This window comes from Takifugu flavidus, chromosome 6, assembly GCF_003711565.1.
Source record: "Takifugu flavidus isolate HTHZ2018 chromosome 6, ASM371156v2, whole genome shotgun sequence".
NCBI classification, from domain to species: Eukaryota; Metazoa; Chordata; class Actinopteri; order Tetraodontiformes; family Tetraodontidae; genus Takifugu; species Takifugu flavidus.
In genome coordinates this window covers 11,283,125-11,303,973 of record NC_079525.1, presented here as the reverse complement: position 1 = coordinate 11,303,973, position 20,849 = coordinate 11,283,125, and the positions used below count along the sequence as shown (strand labels likewise).

The window sequence follows — 20,849 nt, the reverse complement described above, 5'->3', positions numbered from 1 at the left end:
TTCATGTGTCATTAATCTTTATTCTTAGCATTACTACTACTACTATCATATTATTGTTACTATTAATGTTAGTGGTAGTGTTAATAACACTTAGTAATGACAGCAGTAAATAAGACAATTCAAGTTAGAAATTAGATATTATGCATACATGGATAAATATAAATGAAATAAACATTTAAGTCAGATTTAGCAAAGCTTTAAGGGTTATTCCGTCATATTGCAACTTTCAAAAGTTTATTATCATTGCATTTGGTTCTCTGCTGTTATCAAAATTCAAATGTCATTTTAAAACCATATTTAACAGAATATCAGCCACATACATTGTTTTCCCTTAGAAAAATAAATAAATAAAGAAAAAATGGTTGGTTATATGATGAAAATACAAACATTTAGGACAAAAAAGTGACTGTATTTTGACAGTTTCTCTAAGAATGCAAATCAAACCTTTTCCTTGGTAGGACATAAAAAAACAAATTTAATCCAAAGATTGACGATCTATTTCATTAAGCAATCAGACAACTGTAGGAACCAACATAAATGTGAAAATACAGTTTAGTTTCTTTATTTTTGAAGAAACAACATTTGGAGGCAGGAATGAAAATCGGTTACAGGAATGAACGAACATGTGAGTGTGTTATGTGAGTGTGTGTGATCAATTTATTGTGTCGAACCCACTGCACTACTGAGCAAGAACATCATATTAAAATACACTGTTGCTAGCACTGGTAAGATTAAGAGTTGATCATATACAAAATTGATCATTTCATTAACGGATGCACAGTACTGGTTCTTTACATCTGAAAAAGATCAAATGGACACAGACAAAAAGTTAAGATATTGTGTTCATGGATCTATGCATTAACTTCTTCTTTCCCTTGACTAAATATTTTTCCCTTCTCTCTGGATCAGCGTCACGCCTGGCTCGAAACCGCCGCTGCTTTTCAGCAACGCTCAGTGGTCCCTGATCTCCGATGACATGCAGCAACTTGAGTTATTCCTTGTAGTTGTTCATTGTATTATTTTAATTAATATAAAAGGGCAACAGAGGGCACTAGCCTACTCATTGCTGTTACCACCAACTCAGTGCTGTTGCTCTTTTTTTGAGTACCAGCAATGAGCATAACAGTAATGAGTTTTCGCATAAAATTATCAATTGTGTGAAATCTATCCGCTTAGTATCTGTGCTAGTAGCTTCTAAGTCTTAAGATTTAACTGAATATTTTACTTTTGAGACCAATTTTAAGGAAAAACAAATTACATAAGTTATTTTTGGTCTTCCCATGACTTGCAGAAGACCCAAATGATGTCACTTCCTGCAGAACATATTACTGATGGAATGTTCCAAGGGGGGTATCTTTTTGGGTCACAGCAATGAGTGACATTGATTTTGGAAGGATTTTCTTCCGTTTAAAAATAGTTTTTAAAAAAATTATTTTTACCTGTGTTTATGCATTGTAATAAAGAATAATATGCTGGGGACGGAAATGTCTTTTTTTTGGCGGAATCGCCCTTAAGCAAACTTTTTCATTTGAGGCCAAATATTAAATATTAATATGTCTCTGTCCCCACACGAATGGATTAGTGTAATGCTCTAAATTGTTGCTAGTGGGTTTCCCCCTTGCAGATGCAGCATCTATTGGGAAGGGATAATATAAATATTGAATAATTAATCGTTGTTTTATCCCCTTCCTCCGTATTTCAGTTATTTACTTGCGTAACTTCGTTTATACTCCAAGACGGTAGGTGGCGATAAAGCACCTCAAACGGCTCGTTCTCAAAACCGGAAATACGTCATTCAAGTCGCTCGTTGTTTCATCAAGGCTTGGGTGTTTGGTAGCCTTTGCATAGCCTCGCATTTAAACTTTTATTAACTGAAGTCTTATTTGTTCATTACTATTTTCGTGATCCCAAAACAGTTTCAAAATGGGGGGCGGAGATCTGGTGAGTATAAAACATGTTCTTATTTCCCGATCTTTTTTACGACGAACTCGGACAAAACGTTCGTCGTAAACAGCGTTTTATCTCGATATCAGCGTGCGATTTCAGACAATATATTATTAATTTATTGATTATAATTTCAAACAGTATATTTATTATTTCAGAAATCAAATGTTACGATAAACATACAAGTTAAGGTTCTGGTTTGCGTAACCAGGTTTACGGTACAGTAGGAAGCTGAAAGGTATCAACATGGATGTGAAAGGTGCCTTTTAACGTGAAAACTATGATTTATGATTGATAGATCTGTCTTTGGAGTTTAGCTATATTTGCTATAGTTTAGCTATATTTGCCTATATTTATGTGTTTATTTAAAAAAAAAATCAACTGAAACTAGGCTTTAAACGTGGATATGGTCATCTCTAACAGTAGGTTGTTTTTAACAGAATCTCAAAAAGAGCTGGCATCCCCAGACTATGAAAAACATTGAGCGGGTTTGGAAAGCCGAGCAGAAACACGAAGCTGAAAGGAAGAAAATTGAAGAGCTCCAGAAAGAACTGAAAGATGAGCGAAACAGAGAAGAAATGACGAGATTTGCGGAGGAAACGGGCGCCATCAAGTTAGTTCTCCAACAGCATCGCTTCAGTGAATGTGTAAAAAACGAGTCCTTTGTAAAACCAATTTCTTTTTAAATGGCGACAGAAAGAGGGATGACCGTCTGGACTGGATGTACCAGGGCCCAGCTGGCCACGTGTCAAGAGATGAGTATCTTCTGGGACGTCCAATTGATAAACAGATCACTGATCAATATGAGGAGCCTGAAAGTGGCCCTTCAAATGAGACTGGTCTCCTGCCAGGGTCCATCTTCAATCCCACTACTCAAGCTTCCACCCTTGACCTGGCTGCCAAGATCCGGGAAGACCCCCTGTTTGCAATTAGGTTAGTTAGTCCCCCATAAGCATGTTATTTCTCCTAATGATGTACTTGAATTATAAGCTTGTTTCTTTTGTAGGAAACGTGAAGAAGAAAAAAAGAGAGAAGTCCTAACAAACCCAGTGAAAATGAGAAAAATCAAGGAAATGGTAAATTCTGAAAAACGTTGAAAGCCTTGTTAAAACTACTTACTGGGTTATTGTTTCTCTGTATTTTCCGTAATTGTAAAACATGTCTTTCTTTCAGTTACGTCAAAATCTTGACAAAAAAGACAAGAAAAAGAAGAAGAAAAAGGACAAGAAGGAAAGGAAAGGAGAAAGGAGTAAAAAAGATAAGAAACACAAGAGGAGGAGTTCAGATTCAGATGAAGAAGACAACAAAAAGTACAGGTATGCAACCTAGAATTCTAAGGAGACCCCCTCCGACCTTAAAAATTGGACATTTTCTTTCCCTTTTCCATTTTTTTTTAAATGCAAAACCAAATTTTTGAAGCCAGATCAACTTCCATGATTGACTCAGCGTCTGTAAGAGTGTAGGTGCTCACAGTAACCCAGAGCCTGGCATAAAGAGGAGAGAAACAGATGTAGGCGTGCATCATATATGCAGATTTATCTTCAGTACAATAGAAGAAAATAGCAGTTAATGAATCTCTCATCGAGCTTCATACATGGACAATGTAGTGATCAAGGGTTTAAACCACCTCTCAGCCAGAGGAAGCTGGGATGGGATTCAGATATGTTTGAAAATGAATAGGATGGAATCTAACAGTCACTTTAAAACTGTGTTTCAGGTCACCGGATGAAGCCCCAGTCAAGAAATCTCATTCACGCCATGTTCCAGGATATGGCCTGCAGGTAATGGCCAATCACTGCTTTTATTTAGACCCCTAAAAATAAGACCAACCACGTTTAATGTCGTCATCCCCCACTGGAGGTGAACCTATTGAAGATCTGAATGTTAAATCTCCCGTTAGTTCCCCGCTGGAAGTCATTTTGAGGCTTCAGCTCCGCCAACCTTGCACGGCGCCGTGAGAGGAGCCGCTCGCGATCACCTCACAGAAACCACCGGGATGACAGGAATCGCCGATCTGTCAGCCCACCCAAACAACGCTATCAAAAACAGAGAAATCACACGTCCAAGTAAGAGTTCAGGTGGCTCCTTCCAGGCGTTTTCCTGAGACTAACACTTTCTACTGCTATAACAATGAGAATTCACCTCACGTTGGATTGAATAAAGACATCTCATCTTATTTTAATTTGAATACATACAAGTTTCTGTACATGATCTGGTTTTCCTGGGTCAAACACAAACTTTTTTGCTTTACTTTTACGTTACTTTCTGGGATATTTATGTAGATAAACGGGTTATATGTCCAACTCCAGTCATGAAATCTGGCTTTTCCATTAGTAACTTTTTCAGAGCGTTGTCAAACCCCTCCTCGTCCAGGATTTCACACTATTATTGTGTGCTATTCTTTCCAATGTAGAAAGCTTTCATCTGAAGAGATGGAGCTGAAACGGAAGGAGATGATGGATCAAGCCAAGCAGAGGGAGGAGGACAGGGAGAACAATGTGAAGAGGTACAAGAGGCAAGATGAGCAGGAAAAGCAACGGGAGAAAAATGCCAAATACGACCGCCATGCTGGTTTCATTCAGTAAGTTTCTCAGCCATGTTCACAAGATTTTGTGTGGTATACAGGTAAATTGTAGCTCTTGTAACCTTCCATGTTGCCTGTTACAGTAACATGAAGCTGGAGAGTGCTGAGAGCTCCTCCTTGGAGGACAGAGTGAAGAGAAATATTCACTCCATTCAGAGGACGCCGGCCTCCCTCGACAATTTTATGAAAAGATGAAAGGGCATTCTTTGCTTCAAAATGACAAGAACAAGCCAGCCACTTCCTTTCTTTGATATACTGAAGCAGGTGTACTGTTCCGTTTATCCTTTTACATGGTCACAGTTATGTACATTAAAAATGAAACGTGCAGTCACTTTACATATGAAGTGATGTCCCCATTGTAACTTTTCAAATTTCACAATGGATATTTACTTGTCATTTATATTCAGAAGTGGCTGGTTCACTCTTGATATTTTGATTAAAACTTTGTACAGTGTATAGTTTTAGCTTTTACATTATAAGAGCATCTTTTATCCTGAGATTTTTGTGGATATTTGTGACTAGCAACTGGAATAAAACTTTTTTCCAGCCCTCTAATTTTATTCGATTGCCTTCCTGACACAACACGATTTCACTCAAATGCTTCTCAAAATACAAATATGAATATCCATATCCTTATTATCAGTAGAATTAAAGAACTACAAGCCGAAGCACATCCTTGGTATTTATACTAAAATATCTCCCAAAGAACTATATTTACACAAGTTACACCCCCCAGTATTTATTGGTAAAAATCTTTTTTAGGGTAAACACTTTATCGATAGCAGAAATGCAGACCAGGCAAACTACTAACTTTAACTTTCGCTTTAACACACTTCACACAAACTATCCATTGACGAGTGACAGCGTTTCTTTCTCGTCCAATGACAGCAGCGGATCTTCAGCGCGGCGTAGTTCAGCCAATAAGATTTCCCATAACAGATGACGTTAGCAGTTAGCAGTTGCTCTGATTCTTGTGTTTCTAAATCGTGTAGTCACTGCAGGGTGCTAGCATCCATTCATTGTCAATACGATTTCACGATTTCCAGCAATTAGAAAATACAAAATAACAGCTTCAACATGGTAAGTACATGCCACATTATGTCAAATGTGACCGATTGTCTTGCCCGAATTAGAAACAATGTAACATTCATACCCAGGAGGATGACGAAGCTAATGTTGCTATCGTAGTCCGCTCACTTGTTGGTTGTTATTCTGGTGAAATCGATTGTACAGTTAAATTAAGTTATTCATACGTAGATTCAAAGCAAATACACTAAAGTCTTACAAATTAATCTGCATCAACACAGTATTAGCCGGTAGAATTCGTCTATCTGAATAGCTAATCCAAGCTAGCTGTGTTATACAGTAGTGGGCCGGCTGTCACAAACAGCGAAACAATATTAATTTGGAATTTCAGTTATTACAAATATTTATCGAGGGTTTACTTTAAGTTTCCCGTTTATTTAAAGTGTCCGCCATATATTTTTGTATGCGGCTAAGTAGTTGAAATGCAGGGCATTAAACGCATATTGACTCTTGTTTCATATGTTTTTATTCTTATTTCTCTACCCTTAACCTAAACTCTTCTATTAAACTAGAATCATATCATACTGTAATTTCTAACAAACACGTTTGCTGTGTTTACGTTATACTCCGTAATATACCTTTTCAGGCCAGTTTTATGCAATAAAATTACTTAAAATGTTGAATGAATTTAATGAAAGTGCATTTATTGTCATCTACAGTGGCTGAATTCTATTATCTCTCTTAACTCTTGCAGTCTATTATGTCCTATAACGGAGGGGCCGTGATGGCCATGAGGGGGAAGAACTGTGTGGCCATAGCGGCCGACAGGAGATTCGGCATCCAGGCTCAGATGGTCACCACAGACTTCCAGAAGATTTTCCCGATGGGGGATCGGCTGTACATCGGACTGGCTGGACTGGCCACCGACGTTCAGACAGTGTGCGTGTTTGAACCTCTGTGTCTTTCTCTTTGTCACATTGACAAGAAAACTGCTCTTGACGTCACTGCGTGACCGGGCTTGTGGACAGTTGCGTAGCTCATCGGTTGGTTGGCTGCAGGATAACTATATGTTTTCTGTGTAGATCCCAGAGGCTTAAATTTAGACTGAACCTGTATGAACTGAAGGAGGGGCGCCAGATCAAGCCCAAGACCTTTATGAGCATGGTGTCCAACCTGTTGTATGAAAGGAGGTGAGTGATTAAGTAACATTAAGACCTTTTTTAGTGTATTAAAGACCAGCATCTTTTACAATTCTTAACTTTAACTGGTGAAAGTTGTCACTAGTTGTTTAATGACAAGCTATTTGTTCCATCATTAGGTTTGGACCGTACTACATCGAGCCTGTAATTGCAGGATTAGATCCCAAAACCTTCGAGCCGTTCATCTGCTCTTTAGATTTGATTGGCTGCCCCATGGAGACAGAAGATTTCGTCGTGAGTGGCACCTGTTCAGAGCAGATGTACGGCATGTGTGAATCTTTGTGGGAACCAGATATGGTAAGTTTTACACGTCCAACCCTTGGAAATGGCAAGATGAGGAGCAACGGCGTGCATTTTTATGAATGTAGAGAAGAAAAACGCACTCGCCGTCCAACAGTCAGTTAGCCCTGCAGTGAAATGTGTAACCTGGGACTGTTGCCAACAGGAACCGGAGGATTTGTTTGAAACCATCTCTCAGGCAATGCTGAATGCAGTCGATAGAGACGCCGTGTCTGGCATGGGAGTGGTGGTCCATGTCATGTAAGTACACCGGTGCGTGGATTGTGTTTGAGTGGAAGGACAGGATCGCCTGACCTTTTTACTCTTTCTTCTGGCAGCGAAAAAGACAAGATCACAACACGGACTTTGAAAGCGAGGATGGATTAGAGCTGCTGCCCCTCCAACACATCGCCGACAGATGTTGTCAATACACATGATACACAATTCAATGTCCTTTTTTCTTATTTGTATTGTTAAATAAATGAACAACTGTTCAAACAGTGAAGCTGAGTGTTGGTTTTACAGGATAAATTGGGTCCATTAACTAGAAGTACCGTCAGTGTCCTGAAGGGGGCAGACAGGCTCAAGATGTCTGTTAAGCAATTACCGTATATATATATAAAGTTGTCCTATAATAAACTGAGGCCTTAGAGAAGATTCACAGCAGATGCTTGACTAATTAGGTTCCAGTAACCATCAATAATGACGCACATAAATGTATATTTAACCAGTGGAAGGAATAAACCCTTTTAGACCATCTATTCGTGGCTGAAGCTTTATAGGAAGTAAATGGGGAAATCACAAACGACACAAAAGATAAAACTCCCTTTAATATGCAATGAATTAATTTCAAGTAACATTTTTTTTTTATCTAATGTTTGTTGGTAACAAAACAATACTGTATACAAACACAAAATGCTACATTAATGTAAACAAGATATAAAAATGATCCTCATGGTAATAAAATGCGTGTTCTGATGCCCCCCCCCTTTTTTTAAATGCAAATCTTTTATCCTCTGACCGACCTCCACCAAGTTCACTGTAAATTTTTTTCTCCAGAAATATGCAAAACAAGAATGGCAACATAACGTTCAAACACCAATTTTTTTTTTTTGCTTTTTGCTTTTTTAGGCATAACACTCAGGTTCAGTGGTTGGATGTTTCAGCCTACTGGTGCAATCTCATATACATGTCAGCCATGCATTTTTTTTTTTTTTAAATATATTGCATTCATTTTCTGTAATACACCATTACATATTCCCCTGTTTCTCGCTTCATCCCAATTTGTCAACAGTGCTTTTTATTTTTTAATCTGCTGTTACTGAGAAAAAAGCTGGATGGTGACTGTAGATAGGTTTGTCATGCAATCGGACCTGCTTGTGTGGAGGTTTTCTTTAAAATAAAAACATAAGAACAACATGAACAGTAACTGAAGTGACTAAAGGACTGTTAACCATTGAAGCCGACGCACTCCTTGAAGGCATTAAGTGAGACAGATTGTTTGCTGGCGTGAGCAGTAACTATGGACGACGATAGAGGAGAGGAGGCAGCCATCAGGACCATCCTGGCACTGGTGATTGTGTGTTTGTAACAGGCTCGGCGTGTCCTCCCAACCAGACCGGTGCTGGCTGAGGGAGGACACCATTGTAATAAGGAGTAGAGCGGCAGAGAGGTTACTGACCTATACTGGGGCTGTGGTAGCGGGGGGAAGGGGGTGTGTGTGTGTGTGAGAAATAAGTGCCTTATGAAAGCAACGGGCTGGACTGAGGGGTGAGTCTATGATAAGATGTTGGACATGAACTCGTAAAATCGCTTGGAGTACTGCTCTGGGTTTACCGTCGAGATCTCCGCTCCCGCCTGAGGAAGCGACAACAGGTGGTGAACAGGACGTAAACCCGGTACGATGCGAGGAAGATGCGGCGGTGGTGTGTGTTGAGAACTTACCCCATGTTTCACAGTTTTGGCAGCGTGTGCAGCTTTTTTCTTAGCATCATAATGTGTGAGGATGTCGATGATGGCCATGAAGTAAACCTCCTTCTTCACAGCACCTGGTGCAAACACAGCACGTTTAGCCCCGTTAGAAACGGCAGAAGCCCGTGGCTGAGACGGACGCGGGGCGAGGGACTCCTCACCGTCGTGGCTCTTGATTGCGTAAACGTCCACGGAAGAGTCGAACTCCCCGGGTCCGAAGAATCCTCCGCAGTTCAGAGGGTTTCCGGGGCTGTCGGGAGGGGTGCCGAAGGAACCGGTCAACACGCCTCCGCCCATCCCGTCGTTCTCGTACTCGTCCTCCTCCCCCACGCCCTCCACGTCCATCTCCTCCTGTTCGGCCCGGTCCACATCATGGATGCCCACCAGCAGACTGTAATCCATGATCTTCAGCGTGGCCAAAAACTGAAACCACACGGCGAGGCTGCGTTTGTGCACGTTTCTCCTTAATGAATGAATCCTTCAATAATAAACAGCAGTGCCCCCCCACACACACACACACTAACCTGCTCCCACCGTGTGCTGCTGATGAGGAGCCCAACATCTACCCACATTTTATCACAACATAAAAATTCTCATTCAATTCCAACTGCTTGGGGAGGAAACCTTAAACCTGGATAAATGTTCTAATGGCATAAATCACACAAAACACCACATGTGGTGAAACATGTATGAGAAACCCGCAGAACTGTCGTGCTTAACTGTAGTATCATCGCACAAAACAACGATATTTAGGTCTCTGGTGTCACATTTGAAGAACACAGACCTACGGACATGTTCGATCAGCTCAAATCTCACCTCTACGTCTCGCTTTAGCTTTTCCAAAAAGTACTTCTTGTTGTCATCTCCGATCTGTAACTTGTGACCTTCGTTCAGGAAATCATTGTCTTTAAAAGTTGGGAGATCTTTAGCCTAAAAAAAAAAACAGAATATGTCAGTAAAATGTTGGTTTTCTGTGTTTAAACCCACCATTATTATTATTAATTTACCATTACTGCTAATAGTAAGTCACAGATGTTAACTTATATAATTTCAAGCTGTCAAACTGGAGCAAACATCTGTGCATGTCTTCAAGGTTCCTTCAAATGTCTGGCAGGTTTTCCCTCTGTTGTGAGCTAAGGTCATTTATTTTGGTCCTCTCACAGCAGCAGCTGTCACAGCAGTGAAATAAAACACACCTTTTCCTTGTCGCTGGCTTCCCTGGAGACCGTCGAACCCTGGAAACGAAGAAGCGTCAGAGTAAAAATAGAAGAAATCAGGAGAGAGTCACTTCAACCCAGACAGCATCTTTTAAACTCTCAGTAACCCGATTCTGACATCGCCGTTTCCCCGGAATACATCACCAACTCTAATGAAAAAGAATCTGCAGCAATAATATGCACAAACACAGACTTCAAAATTCCAAATTGTCTTAAAAAAACCCCAAAAAAACCATGGTGTTACCTTTAAGTCGTATTTGCGATGTACGGTGAGGCGATGGCTAAATACATTCCGGGTCACCACCATGTACGTCTCCATCCCGTCCACCGTTAGCCTGTACATGCCCAGGAACTGTGGGAGCAGTGTGTTGCCATGGCACTCCACAATAAACTACGGATAATCCGGGGAGGAGAGCGGACAAAGTGAGCAGGAAGAATGGAAGAAAGGAACGTGCAGGCTGATTAAAGTGGACGCAACCACGACAGCGTTGCTAGCTTCTGGGTTTCCTCGCAGTTGCTCCCACCTGATGATATTTCTTTAGTATGTTGTGCATCTCAGCTATGTCTTCGCTGGACACGGTTTTGATTACGAAGCGGTGGTCGTAGGTGGTAAGGAAGCGGTTGCCGAAGCGACCCTGAGAGTCGCTGTTGAGCGGAGCGCTCCTGGTCAGAGAGTTCTGCAGACAGGTACAATCTCAGTCAGCAAGAGAAGACCGAGACCGCCGGGGGTCAAACTTAGAGCAAAACCGTTGCCCCGTTATAAATCGATGGGTTCGCGTCCACCTGATAGTCCTGGTCATCGATGCAGAAGCGCTCCCTCAGGTTCCGGAACACCATGGGACAGTACTCTTTGAACTTAAAGCGACTCGGCAGGTTTTCTCTGGCAACAAAGACACGAGTGAGTCAGGCCTCAAACAGGAGAGAATGAGGAAGAGGCGCATTTGTTGTCCTAAATTCATAGGGACTACAAAGAAAGGCTTAGGAATAAAAGCTTCAGAACCATTAAAGAAACAAATCATTTTAATCCTGAATAAAGCCACAGGTGACAGATACTCTGGGTATTAAGACAATATCACAATCCATTCGTTCCTATCGTTAATAAAGCAAATAAACTTGTGAGGTATTCGTTCATTTTGTGCCTTGAAATTCACTCCGGTGGCTGTTAATCTGTCAGAGACCCTTAATGTCTCTGAACTTGTTGCGTCTGAGTTTGTGTCTTCGGATCATGATGTACCTACTTGTTAAATAGGTGGTTGTCCACTTTGATCTTACTGTAGGCTTTAAAGTCATCTGGCATCAGCATTACGGGTACAGGCACGTTACTTAGCTCATTAACCTGTGGGGAGAAGAGACGCTCATTTCAGCAACTCAAAATCTGAAAAATTTTAATCTATACTTTGATCGGATCGACATGCAACGGTCACTAGTTTTAACCCCATTGACGGCGATCATCATAACACAATATTCGCACACAACCAGATGCTCCCGATTACAAATTGGACACCAAAACCTCCCAAACACGAGCAACTAAACGGCTACACGGGGGCGGAAACTGGGGAAAAGCTCAGCGAGGTTCCGCTGCTCCAGGGGAGAACGTCGAGTCCAACTGCTTTTAAGGAACAACAAAAAGAGGAAGGTGACAACATGGAGGAAGTATGTGCTCCTTGCCCTTCATTTTCACAACTAGTCCGTTGTGAAACATCACACAGTTGGTTTTATATAAAAAATAACTTTAAAACTTAAAAAGGAATCAAATCAACAGTACGACATCACTCTCGATATGCAAGTGGAAAAGGGAACTTTGATCAGAAGTCTGTTTCATGACTTAATTCAGCTTCCTGCCCACACTTTAAATCAGCAGGCCAGTGCGCACTACCCACACACACACACACACACACACACACACACACACACACACACACACACACACACACACAGGCTGCCAAAGATCACCCAATGAGTTGATCACATCACCACTGCCTCTCTTGATTCTATGCTTTTCATCTTCTGTATCATCAAATGAACACTTGTGCTCCTCGACACCGCCTCATTCACCATTTCTGGCTCAAGCCCCCCCGCTGATGAGTCAGTCACACACTTTTACCTTGCATAAATGAAAAGTGGGCCCGTTACCAGCGGGACTGTGAGCGTGCTTCGCCCCATCTTGCAGGCAAGGGTCTCCATTCAGAAGTTCCCCCCTCTGTTCGCTCCAGGACTTTTGAGTTTGCCGGGAGCCTCGATAGGTGCTCTGCACATTTAGCAGGATCAAGCTGCTGCTGCAAACACGCTCCATCAATCACCGCTGTCAGAATCTGCCCTTCGCCGTGCTTTTCATTGCCAACCGCCGCCTCCGCCAAAAGCGATCTATTTTCATCCTCTATTTATAGCTAAATCGTGCGATGTGGTAAATCAAGTCAGAGAGGCAGAGCTGTTTTGGCGAATAGGGCGAGCCACCGGTTTCTTTAAACAAAAGGAAAGCTGCAGGAGAGATGAAGAATCTGTGCAACCTGCTGGCCGGCTGTCACACCCCTCCCACTCCATGCATCGCCCTGCACGACATCGGCTGCTCACGATTTCGCTCCAGAACACAAAACAATCCGTGTTACGTGCTGAAAACTCCATTAGTGCACGAGTGTACACTTCGAAATAATATCCGCGCGCTTTGCATTCAAAACATCTCTGCAAAACGCACAATTCAGAAAGCGATGGCTGACTTCCGAAGGCGGCGAAACTGCAAAAAAGAACAATGTAGTTCACCCGAGAGTCAGCTAATAGCACATAGTGCTAAAACCTGGCAACTGTTGATAAAAGTGCTTCACGGCTCCAGCGGCAGCATGCGTCGAACCTGTGTTGACAGATGAGCACCTGGCTAACAAGCTAGCATGCTAACGCGGTATAAACAAACCGCCACCAACGCGCTTTTAAGGTTTACTTACTGTATGGTTGACACCCCACATTAAAACGCTGAGAATCGGTTCACTTGCACGAAACAATTTGACTTTCTGTCCTATAAAATGCTTCTTTTTCGTCTTGGTTTTGCTAGCGCTGACAGGCGCTGCTCCGGTGCAGTTGGATGACATGTCCCCGGGCTGGGAATTGATGGTACGCAAGAAGACAGTCCCGCAAAGAGCCTTTGCACTCAAATGAATAATCCGGAACCCAAGAGTGTTTTTTTTAAAAAAAAAAAAAAAAAAACGTCTAAAAGTGCATCTCGTCGTCCAGCTTGTTGCGGTTCTCAGAGAGAGAGAAAGAGCGTCTTAATGGGAGTCAGCGCTGGAGCATTTTGTGCCGTCACCACCCTTCCTCCTACCGAGCAGGCCGGAGTCCAGAGAGCAGCTAACCGGCCATCAGCTTAGAGTCACTCCCTCTCTTTGGAAAACGCAAACAACTGGTAAAGTGTCTCCGGGCAGTTCCCCTCGGCCAGTGTGACCCCTTGTAACCCAGCGGTGAGGTGGCACAGTTTTACTTTAGGAATCACGTCACGGAACGGCTGAGATTGTTGTCCATCGCCGCCAGCAAACAGCGTTCGGAGTCTCCTCAAGATGGCGTCTGTGCGGCGCTCATAGTGGCCAACAGCGCCGCCCGGAGGCCGCGGGCGGACCTGCAGGGGTTTCCTTCTCTAAATGACCTAATACGTCAACAAAGGAGCAGCAGATTGCTGAAACTCTGGATTTTTCTCCCAGTCAACGCTTTATTGTTGGGGTAAAACTTTCATCAGGCGAAGATTTGAAACCGAACGCATTCAAATTATAAATTGTATTATAAAATTGATAGGTTAAAGGGGTAGTCACAACCAGTCGTGTTTATCTTATCCTAACTTTTAGAGTTTTACAGTCAACATATGATTTAAAATTAAGATTTAAATAAGATTTAAAATGTGTGTGACGCATCTATTTCGTTTTGCTGGGGTAAAATATCATTTTTACATTTACAAAAAATATAGCGGTCCTCTACAATAAATACGGCTGCGGCTCAATGCTTCCTGGTATCTTCCCACCATTTCCATCTGAACTATATACGATGTGTCCTCCCCGCTCCACATTTTCTTATTAAATGTATGATTTTTTTAAAAAAGCATTCCAAAATAAAACAATGAAACAATTTCACTATTATCCAGCCGTTCCACATACAAGTGCATTTGGTTCTTTATCAATAGCATTTAGCCGTTAGAAATAAACACTTCCTTCAATCATCACCGATAAACTTTGTGTCTTGAATCATTTGATTCTATGAAATGGTATCGAAGCCGTGCGCCCGCCTGAGCGCACTGTCGGTGCTCGGGGCCCCCGGGTCCTGAGGCCTGCTGCGCGGCCTGCGACGCGTCTGCGGCGCGGCGCAAACGCACTTCTGGCCGCAGCGAGGCGGAGGGCGCGCCGTGCGCGTCTTCGCCCTCGAATCAATGAATAAATCCCCGAGAAATGGAAGCCAAAGGGCGAGTGCGGGGCCGCGGAGGCGGGTGAGCGCGCACGCACGCACGCGGTGGTCGCGGCCTGCGGCGGATACCCCGTATGCCCCGAGAACGAGGCGACAAAATAATATCACGTGATCCAAAATGGGCAGTCCTCTGACGGGGCTGAAAAAAAAAAGCCATTTTCTGGCGCTGCTGCAAATTCTGCCCAAATCCAAATAATTTACCTGGACCAGTGTTTGGAGGAGAAGGCAACTTTGATGTCTGATCAGGTAGGCACCAATCGTCCGCGATCGCTCTTTATCGTGCACGCTGGCCGCGCTCTTTGCGGAGGCGCACACAAAGTGCACGGTGTCACATTTTGAGTCTCTCTTGTTCGGCTCCTGATACAGCCCTGTCAGTGAATTTAAGATGGCTGCTTTGTGTACCACTGTGGGTTTTCTGTGGTTCTCCAGCAGCCCCCCGTGCTGGGGCTCTTCTCCTCTGGGTGTGTTTGGTCGCGGCGGCCCGGCGGGCGGCGGAGCTCCGGCTTAAACGCGAAGCCTCTTTGTTGGTCGGAGCCGAGAGCTGATGCACAATCTGAGGCCACACAGAGGCGATTCAATGGTCGGCAGCTGTGTGTGGACCACCACGCAGGCTGCGTGTAGTTGCACGACTCCGGCGCTCTACACCATATTTAACGCCGCAGCATCTTATTGGCTTTTTGTTTGGGCCACCGTCTCCCTTTTGTTGCTGTCCCAAGGACGAGCTGCACATATTGTCTGAAGGAGCCAGCCAGTAATTGACCACACGGGGAAAATAATGACTAGTCCCAGTCTCCATAACCATGACCTCTTGTGCCGCTTCCTTCGCAGACCTGTCCAGATGGATAACATGCAGCCCAGCCGGATTAAAATCACGGACCTGAATCCAAACCTCACATGTCCGCTGTGCGCTGGTTACTTAATTGACGCGACCACCATCGTGGAGTGCTTGCATTCCTGTAAGTAACCCTTTCGTGCATGCACGGTTTGTGTACAAACCAGGGGATGACGTGACCCTCATCTTCATACTCGTGTAAATGTTTAGATTTGGTTGCAGGGGTCATTTATTATGGGGATGCCTCCTGTTCGCCATCCCCAGTGCCTTGAGTGTGCAGCGGTTGATGCAGATGCTCATGATGTGTCGTTGCCCATGATAATGGTCTTTTATTCGGTTAAAATGACGTCAAAGGAAGCTGTGATGCTATATCTGGCGCCGCGGCGTTTTCAGGGAACCATTACTGTGGTTTAGCATTTTCACTGTTGTATTTGGCTGAAATAATTCACCCTAAAAGCAAGAAGCCCTGTTGATATTGGTTGAACTAGCAGTTTAAATGGGTTGACACACCCACAATTCTGTACATTTTCCCCCTTTGAACATAATAATCCACGAGTGTTTATTTTTATCATGACATATCATGACTTAAAACTAATTAGAATAAAAAAATCAGTTTTCTCCTTGCAGGTAGAGCTGATAATTAACTTAAACAAGTCCAGTGCAACAGTTGATGCAGTTTTTTCCCCGTTAAGGTCCCACGCAGCGCCACAACGTCTGCGCATTGACATGCAGTATCAAAAAAGTCAACAATAATCATCCACTAATATAATCGGAAACAAGATATTACAAGAATATGATATTCTCCTAATGCCCAGATGTGTTTTGTCTGTGTCCAGTTTGTAAAACCTGCATTGTTGCCTTCCTTGAGACCAATAAGTTCTGCCCTCGATGTGACGTCCAGGTCCACAAGACGTGTCCACAGCTCAGCATCAGGTCGGTTCTTACTTATTACGTCAGACACTTTTTCCCAAAGCGTGCTGGGCTCATCGAAGTCTTTATTTTTTTAAATTCTAGAGCGGACAAAACTCTTCAAGACATCGTTTATAAGCTGGTCCCGGGGTTATTCAAAGGTAAGGCGGGCTCGTTCGGGCCGGAGGAAACGCTGAGGAAGCTATTTTTAACCGCGCGTCTTCCTCTGTGTGTCTCACAGATGAGATGAAACGGAGGAGGGACTTCTACGCGGAGAACCGGGAGCTGGAACCGGGCGAAGTGGTGGAGACGTTTAACATCGCGGAGGACGAAATCATCAGTCTGTCCATACAGTTCTATGAGAGGAGCAAGTGAGTCGTGGCTATTTTCTTAAATGGATTGTGATGCTGGCAGAGGCGTGTGCAAATGTACGAAACGACCTGTTGACCCTGAACGCCGTCGCTCCGGGCGTGTAGCCTTGTCATTGATCATCTCTCTGATTTCATGTTAATCTGCAGGGGTAATGAGAGGCAGCACTCCGATGTGGAAGGAGACAAGGTAACGCCTGCCTTAAAGCCCTACAAGCTTGGCGTTTACATCCGTATTCTGGGTTCGGCCTCACCTGTCTTCTTTTTCCCCCTTTAGTCCAACGGGAAACGGTTCCTGCAGTGCCCGGCTGCCATGTCTGTCATGCACTTAGCAAAGTTCCTCCGTAGCAAGATGGATATCCCCAACAACTACCGGGTACGTGGACGTTCCCTGCTGCTCGGGCTCAAACGACGGCCTCGCGTAGTAGAGCAAACCGAGCATCGCGTTCCTGGTTAGAACTTTGTAAAGTGATGCGGTTCTTTCCTAAAGCTTCCTCCTTTTCTCGTAAATCCCCCTGAAGAATCAGTTATAGCTGCTGCCAGTGTGTCAAGGTGAGAAGACGGCGTGATTGGTGGATGGGGGGAAAGAACAGGTGTTGCTAATCCCCTTAAATATGCTCAGATTCCATTCAGTGTGGGTGATCCTGCATTCACGACAGTGAGGGGGGCCAGAGTTCCTTTTAAGGGATCCTCTGTGATACAGAACTGTGTCATATATCCAAGGATGCAGACAGGAAGTGCCTCTTTTAGAAATGATTGGTGCCGACCAGGTTGAACGATTCTGCCTGGATTCCCCCGACCGGAACCACAATGGAAAATAAATAGCGGCGCCGATTCTTCGCCATCTGTGCCAACTCGGTACAGGGGCTCGGGTCTATATATTTGGCTTATGTAGATGTTTAGTCTGGCAGCAACCTGATACGGCTTTTTTGGACGATGTGACGTCGCCGTGGAAACCTGATCCTGTGTGGGAGCTACAGGATAGCAGCTCAGCTAATGGAGAAACGTGCCATGAACCGCATCACGCCATGCATTAATGTTGTTGGATTCTGACAGTGAGCGTTCCTTAACTCTAAAGGATACATACCCAGTCGCCACCCACCAGCACAAGCGCTTAAAAATAAATAAACAGTATTTTTAGGATGCTTTTTTTAGCCATCTTTGACCAGTGCTTTATGTTACACAAGCATCCTGTAAATGATTAAGTGCTGCTTTTCTGTTGGTCACGGTGTCCTGATGTCTTTCAGGTGGAGGTTTTGTATGGAGACGAGCCTTTAAAGGACTACTACACGCTAATGGACATCGCCTACTTCTACGAATGGAGAAGAGTAAGTGAACACCCTCATCCTGAAGTGTTTTTGGGGGGTTATTTTGCATTGAAATGATGATCTGGGATGCGGTGGAGACATTCTGGAATGTCTTTGTGAGGTCCACTTCAGAAATAAACTTTATGGTGTCTCCTCACAGCATCAAGGTCCCCAGGTGGAAAGACATGCAACTCTGGGGGCTCTAAACTGTCCCTAGGGGTGAATGGTTGTTTCTACATGTTAGTCCTGGGACGAGCTGGCCACTTGTCCAACGTGTACCCGGTCTCTCGCCCCAAAACAGCTAAATTGTGTGTCTCCTCCACATTATCACATTATACCACCTCTGTGCTGCTGCTGTGCTCGACCGTGCAGTATCGTCAGGACGACGTTTGGATGTTATTTGACCACCCAGACAAATTCCCCAGATGCTAATTCAGTCAAATGTTTTGGTGTAGATCCAACTCATGGAGGCCCCCGAGCTCACAAGCCACAAGATTCCCAGTGTGTGTGTTTGTGTTTGTGTGTGTGTGTGGGGGGGGCAAATAGCCATATATGTGGGCCAAGTTTGTGGAAGCTATCTGTAGGTTACAGCCTCTTAATGGAAGACTAGAGGTTGGTGTTGGGATTCAAATAGCGGTTTGCTTTTGTATCCAAGCACCTCCCGTATTTACACACATACACATTTACCCATATTTTACATTTTAGATTTCAGGTCCCGCTTGACTAACTTAATTGTTCCTTGCAGTTTTTTCTGGCGTGTACACACCGGCAGTGACATTTTACTGCATTGAGATTATCCTCAGTGGTTCAAATGTTTACTTGCTGTGCAATTTTTTTAATTTTTAAAATAAAATCCTGTTTCTTTTTTAGACTGGTCCCATTCCACTACAGTATCTGGTCAAACCCACCCGGAAGCGCAGGAGACCGTCGCAGTCGGCCGCTCAGGGCCACTCGGACAGCATCAACACCAGCCCGGCGTCCGAGAGCGACTCCCACAGTGACAAAGTCCACAGTCCTGCTGCTGTCCCACCACCCCGGGCCCCCTCACAGTCCAACCCCACGTCCCAGGACCTCTCTCCCGCCATCCAAAGCTCCAACGGTACCACCGTGCCAAACAACACTCAGCGACACACTCTGACGTCCAAACTGGGCTCCGGCCCCCGGAAAGTGACTGTCAACGGCACGAGCTCCGCGGCGAGCAAGGAAGAGGCGAGGGGCGCCGAAAAAAGCGGCGTGCCCCCAAAGACCTAACGCGTAGGTACGGGGCGGCGGGGAGGACAGTCCTGGATCGGCTCCCTTCTCTTTTTTTCCCACAGACTGAAGAGACGTTCAAGTCCTCTGGCAGTTTACTGTCATCATATTTCAGCGAGAACGACTGACAGGTGCAGCCAAATAGACACTTGAGAGCGTTTGTGTGTGCGCGCGTGAGCACGCCTCGATGTGTTAGACTAGTGCACAAACACAAACTGTAAACTATGTATCCGACGTGAGCATGTGCGCATACATATGTATAAACTTATCTTTTATATGAGATATCGTAATCGTTTTGTATCGTATACGCAGTGGCTCTGTTCCATTTCAAGAGCTCCGTCAGCAAACGGCTCCGGACGACCTGAGAGGGAGCGGAAACGCAGAATACGCACGGAGTCGGAGATAAAGAAAAACGGACGAATCGTCGCCTTTCAACAGTCGCGTTCATAACTGCTGTATGTGTTCAGTGTTGCAGCCATTCATTAGGTAAACACAGGTACATCGCCGTTGATCTGCTCATGCACTTTGTTCTGTCCAGCTCGCCTCCGCGTCCACCAGCGGACCACCTTCACTCGGTCTGCAGTCGAGCAACTCGAGGGGGGGCAAAAAAAAAAAAAAAAGGGATCCGAGAGTTCGGTCGCGTCTGTTGTTCTGTTTCAACATTCCCTCTCAATTCATCAAAAACTGACTTTTTTCATTCTGAAATCAGCCATATGTGCATGTTTTAGGTCAATAAAATGTTTACTTGTTAGTTTTTTCTGATCCCAGTATCCTGTGCTGTGTTCTTCTTGTGCTCACGGGATGAAAACGAAGGTTTTTGCACAGGTATCTGTTCGAAACGCATCTTGAATCGGTTAAATGAGGAATGTCAGCAGCTCTGTGCGTGCTGTGAGCCTGGTAACCCTCCAAATGGAGGATTTTTAAGGAATTTTGCCTATTTGTATGTTGAATTTAAACACAACACAAAATATGTTCCATTTATAATTACCTTTTATTTGAAAAGGTGTGTATCCTGGAATGTTGTGGTCGACAGTCTTTTCCCCTTATTTCTTTATTTTCGAAGAGTTATCACCAATGACCAGATCATAATTGGTCGCTTTGTGTTTATACTTTTTTAATCTGTATAAACCTAAAGGCACACACTAATATTACGCCGTTTTAAGGGGTGCTCAACGATTTTTTTATTTATTTCAGCATAAATAATGAACAAATTTCCAACGGTTTAATATCAAATAAATGAGACCAAAAAAAGATCCAAGTTTGAGATTTATTAAGACAAAAAAAGATGATCCAATCGTGCAGGTATAAGTGGTAAAAGAAGGTAAACTGTCTTGGATCTTTTCAAAGCAGGTCACAGACAGATCTGGTCTTCAGATGGAGCAGGTCTCAGCGCACCTGCTCGTCATACTCCATCCCATAATTTACCTCACAGAGAGTGGCGACCACCCCCCTGAGCATTCTGGAAAACCGCAGAAGGAAAAAAAAGCCCAGAAAAACTCATGTTTGAAGTCATAAATCCATACTGGTT

The 20,849-nt window shown here is 43.8% G+C and overlaps 4 protein-coding genes across 5 annotated transcripts; 3 read left to right on the top strand and 1 right to left on the bottom strand.

The window, feature by feature from the left end:
• Window positions 1-1,784: 1,784 nt before the first annotated feature.
• cwc25 (CWC25 spliceosome associated protein homolog) lies at window positions 1,785-5,083 on the top strand. The gene is given in 10 exon segments (XM_057036744.1): window positions 1,785-1,941; window positions 2,385-2,557; window positions 2,641-2,877; window positions 2,951-3,020; window positions 3,118-3,260; window positions 3,662-3,725; window positions 3,845-3,875; window positions 3,878-4,010; window positions 4,358-4,525; window positions 4,612-5,083. Coding segments are annotated over 10 exon segments (1,149 nt in total). The 5' UTR covers window positions 1,785-1,923; the 3' UTR covers window positions 4,724-5,083.
• Window positions 5,084-5,452: 369 nt separating this feature from the next.
• Window positions 5,453-7,537, top strand: psmb3 (proteasome 20S subunit beta 3). The gene is made up of 6 exons (XM_057036767.1): window positions 5,453-5,608; window positions 6,309-6,493; window positions 6,637-6,744; window positions 6,873-7,050; window positions 7,199-7,293; window positions 7,371-7,537. Exons 1-6 carry the CDS (start codon window positions 5,606-5,608, stop codon window positions 7,417-7,419), a joined length of 618 nt encoding a protein of 205 aa, XP_056892747.1. The 5' UTR covers window positions 5,453-5,605; the 3' UTR covers window positions 7,420-7,537.
• A 307-nt stretch (window positions 7,538-7,844) lies between these two features.
• Window positions 7,845-13,824, bottom strand: LOC130527895 (phosphatidylinositol 5-phosphate 4-kinase type-2 beta). Of its 2 annotated transcripts, none has more exons than XM_057036738.1 (10): window positions 13,157-13,824; window positions 11,459-11,556; window positions 11,004-11,100; window positions 10,745-10,897; window positions 10,465-10,611; window positions 10,200-10,238; window positions 9,820-9,933; window positions 9,165-9,426; window positions 8,977-9,080; window positions 7,845-8,889 (listed from the first exon to the last, which is right to left on the bottom strand). In XM_057036738.1, the coding sequence occupies exons 1-10, from the start codon at window positions 13,298-13,300 to the stop codon at window positions 8,809-8,811; spliced, it is 1,239 nt and encodes a 412-aa protein (XP_056892718.1). In that variant the 5' UTR covers window positions 13,301-13,824; the 3' UTR covers window positions 7,845-8,808. The 2 variants fall into 2 exon arrangements, with proteins under 2 accessions (XP_056892718.1, XP_056892717.1); XM_057036737.1 differs by lacking the exon at window positions 13,157-13,824 and adding an exon at window positions 12,325-13,112.
• Window positions 13,825-14,546: 722 nt separating this feature from the next.
• Window positions 14,547-20,083, top strand: LOC130527905 (polycomb complex protein BMI-1-like). Its single transcript, XM_057036751.1, has 9 exons — window positions 14,547-14,900; window positions 15,483-15,610; window positions 16,323-16,419; window positions 16,501-16,556; window positions 16,637-16,766; window positions 16,914-16,953; window positions 17,041-17,139; window positions 18,011-18,091; window positions 18,941-20,083. The coding sequence occupies exons 2-9, from the start codon at window positions 15,493-15,495 to the stop codon at window positions 19,319-19,321; spliced, it is 1,002 nt and encodes a 333-aa protein (XP_056892731.1). The 5' UTR covers window positions 14,547-14,900; window positions 15,483-15,492; the 3' UTR covers window positions 19,322-20,083.
• The last annotated feature ends 766 nt before the right edge of the window (window positions 20,084-20,849 follow it).

Coding starts and splice junctions, on each gene's coding strand:
- psmb3 (XM_057036767.1), top strand. Junction 6,745..6,872: donor AACCTGTTGTATGAAAGGAG/GTGAGTGATTAA, acceptor TTCCATCATTAG/GTTTGGACCGTACTACATCG. Junction 7,294..7,370: donor GGAGTGGTGGTCCATGTCAT/GTAAGTACACCG, acceptor TTCTTCTGGCAG/CGAAAAAGACAAGATCACAA.
- LOC130527895 (XM_057036737.1), bottom strand. CDS start 12,513: ATGGAGCGTGTTTGCAGCAGCAGCTTGATCCTGCTAAATGTGCAGAGC. Junction 10,612..10,744: donor TACTAAAGAAATATCATCAG/GTGGGAGCAACT, acceptor GATTATCCGTAG/TTTATTGTGGAGTGCCATGG. Junction 8,890..8,976: donor CCAAAACTGTGAAACATGGG/GTAAGTTCTCAA, acceptor TCGCTTCCTCAG/GCGGGAGCGGAGATCTCGAC.
- LOC130527905 (XM_057036751.1), top strand. CDS start 15,493: ATGGATAACATGCAGCCCAGCCGGATTAAAATCACGGACCTGAATCCA. Junction 16,557..16,636: donor GGTCCCGGGGTTATTCAAAG/GTAAGGCGGGCT, acceptor TGTGTCTCACAG/ATGAGATGAAACGGAGGAGG. Junction 16,954..17,040: donor CCGATGTGGAAGGAGACAAG/GTAACGCCTGCC, acceptor TTCCCCCTTTAG/TCCAACGGGAAACGGTTCCT.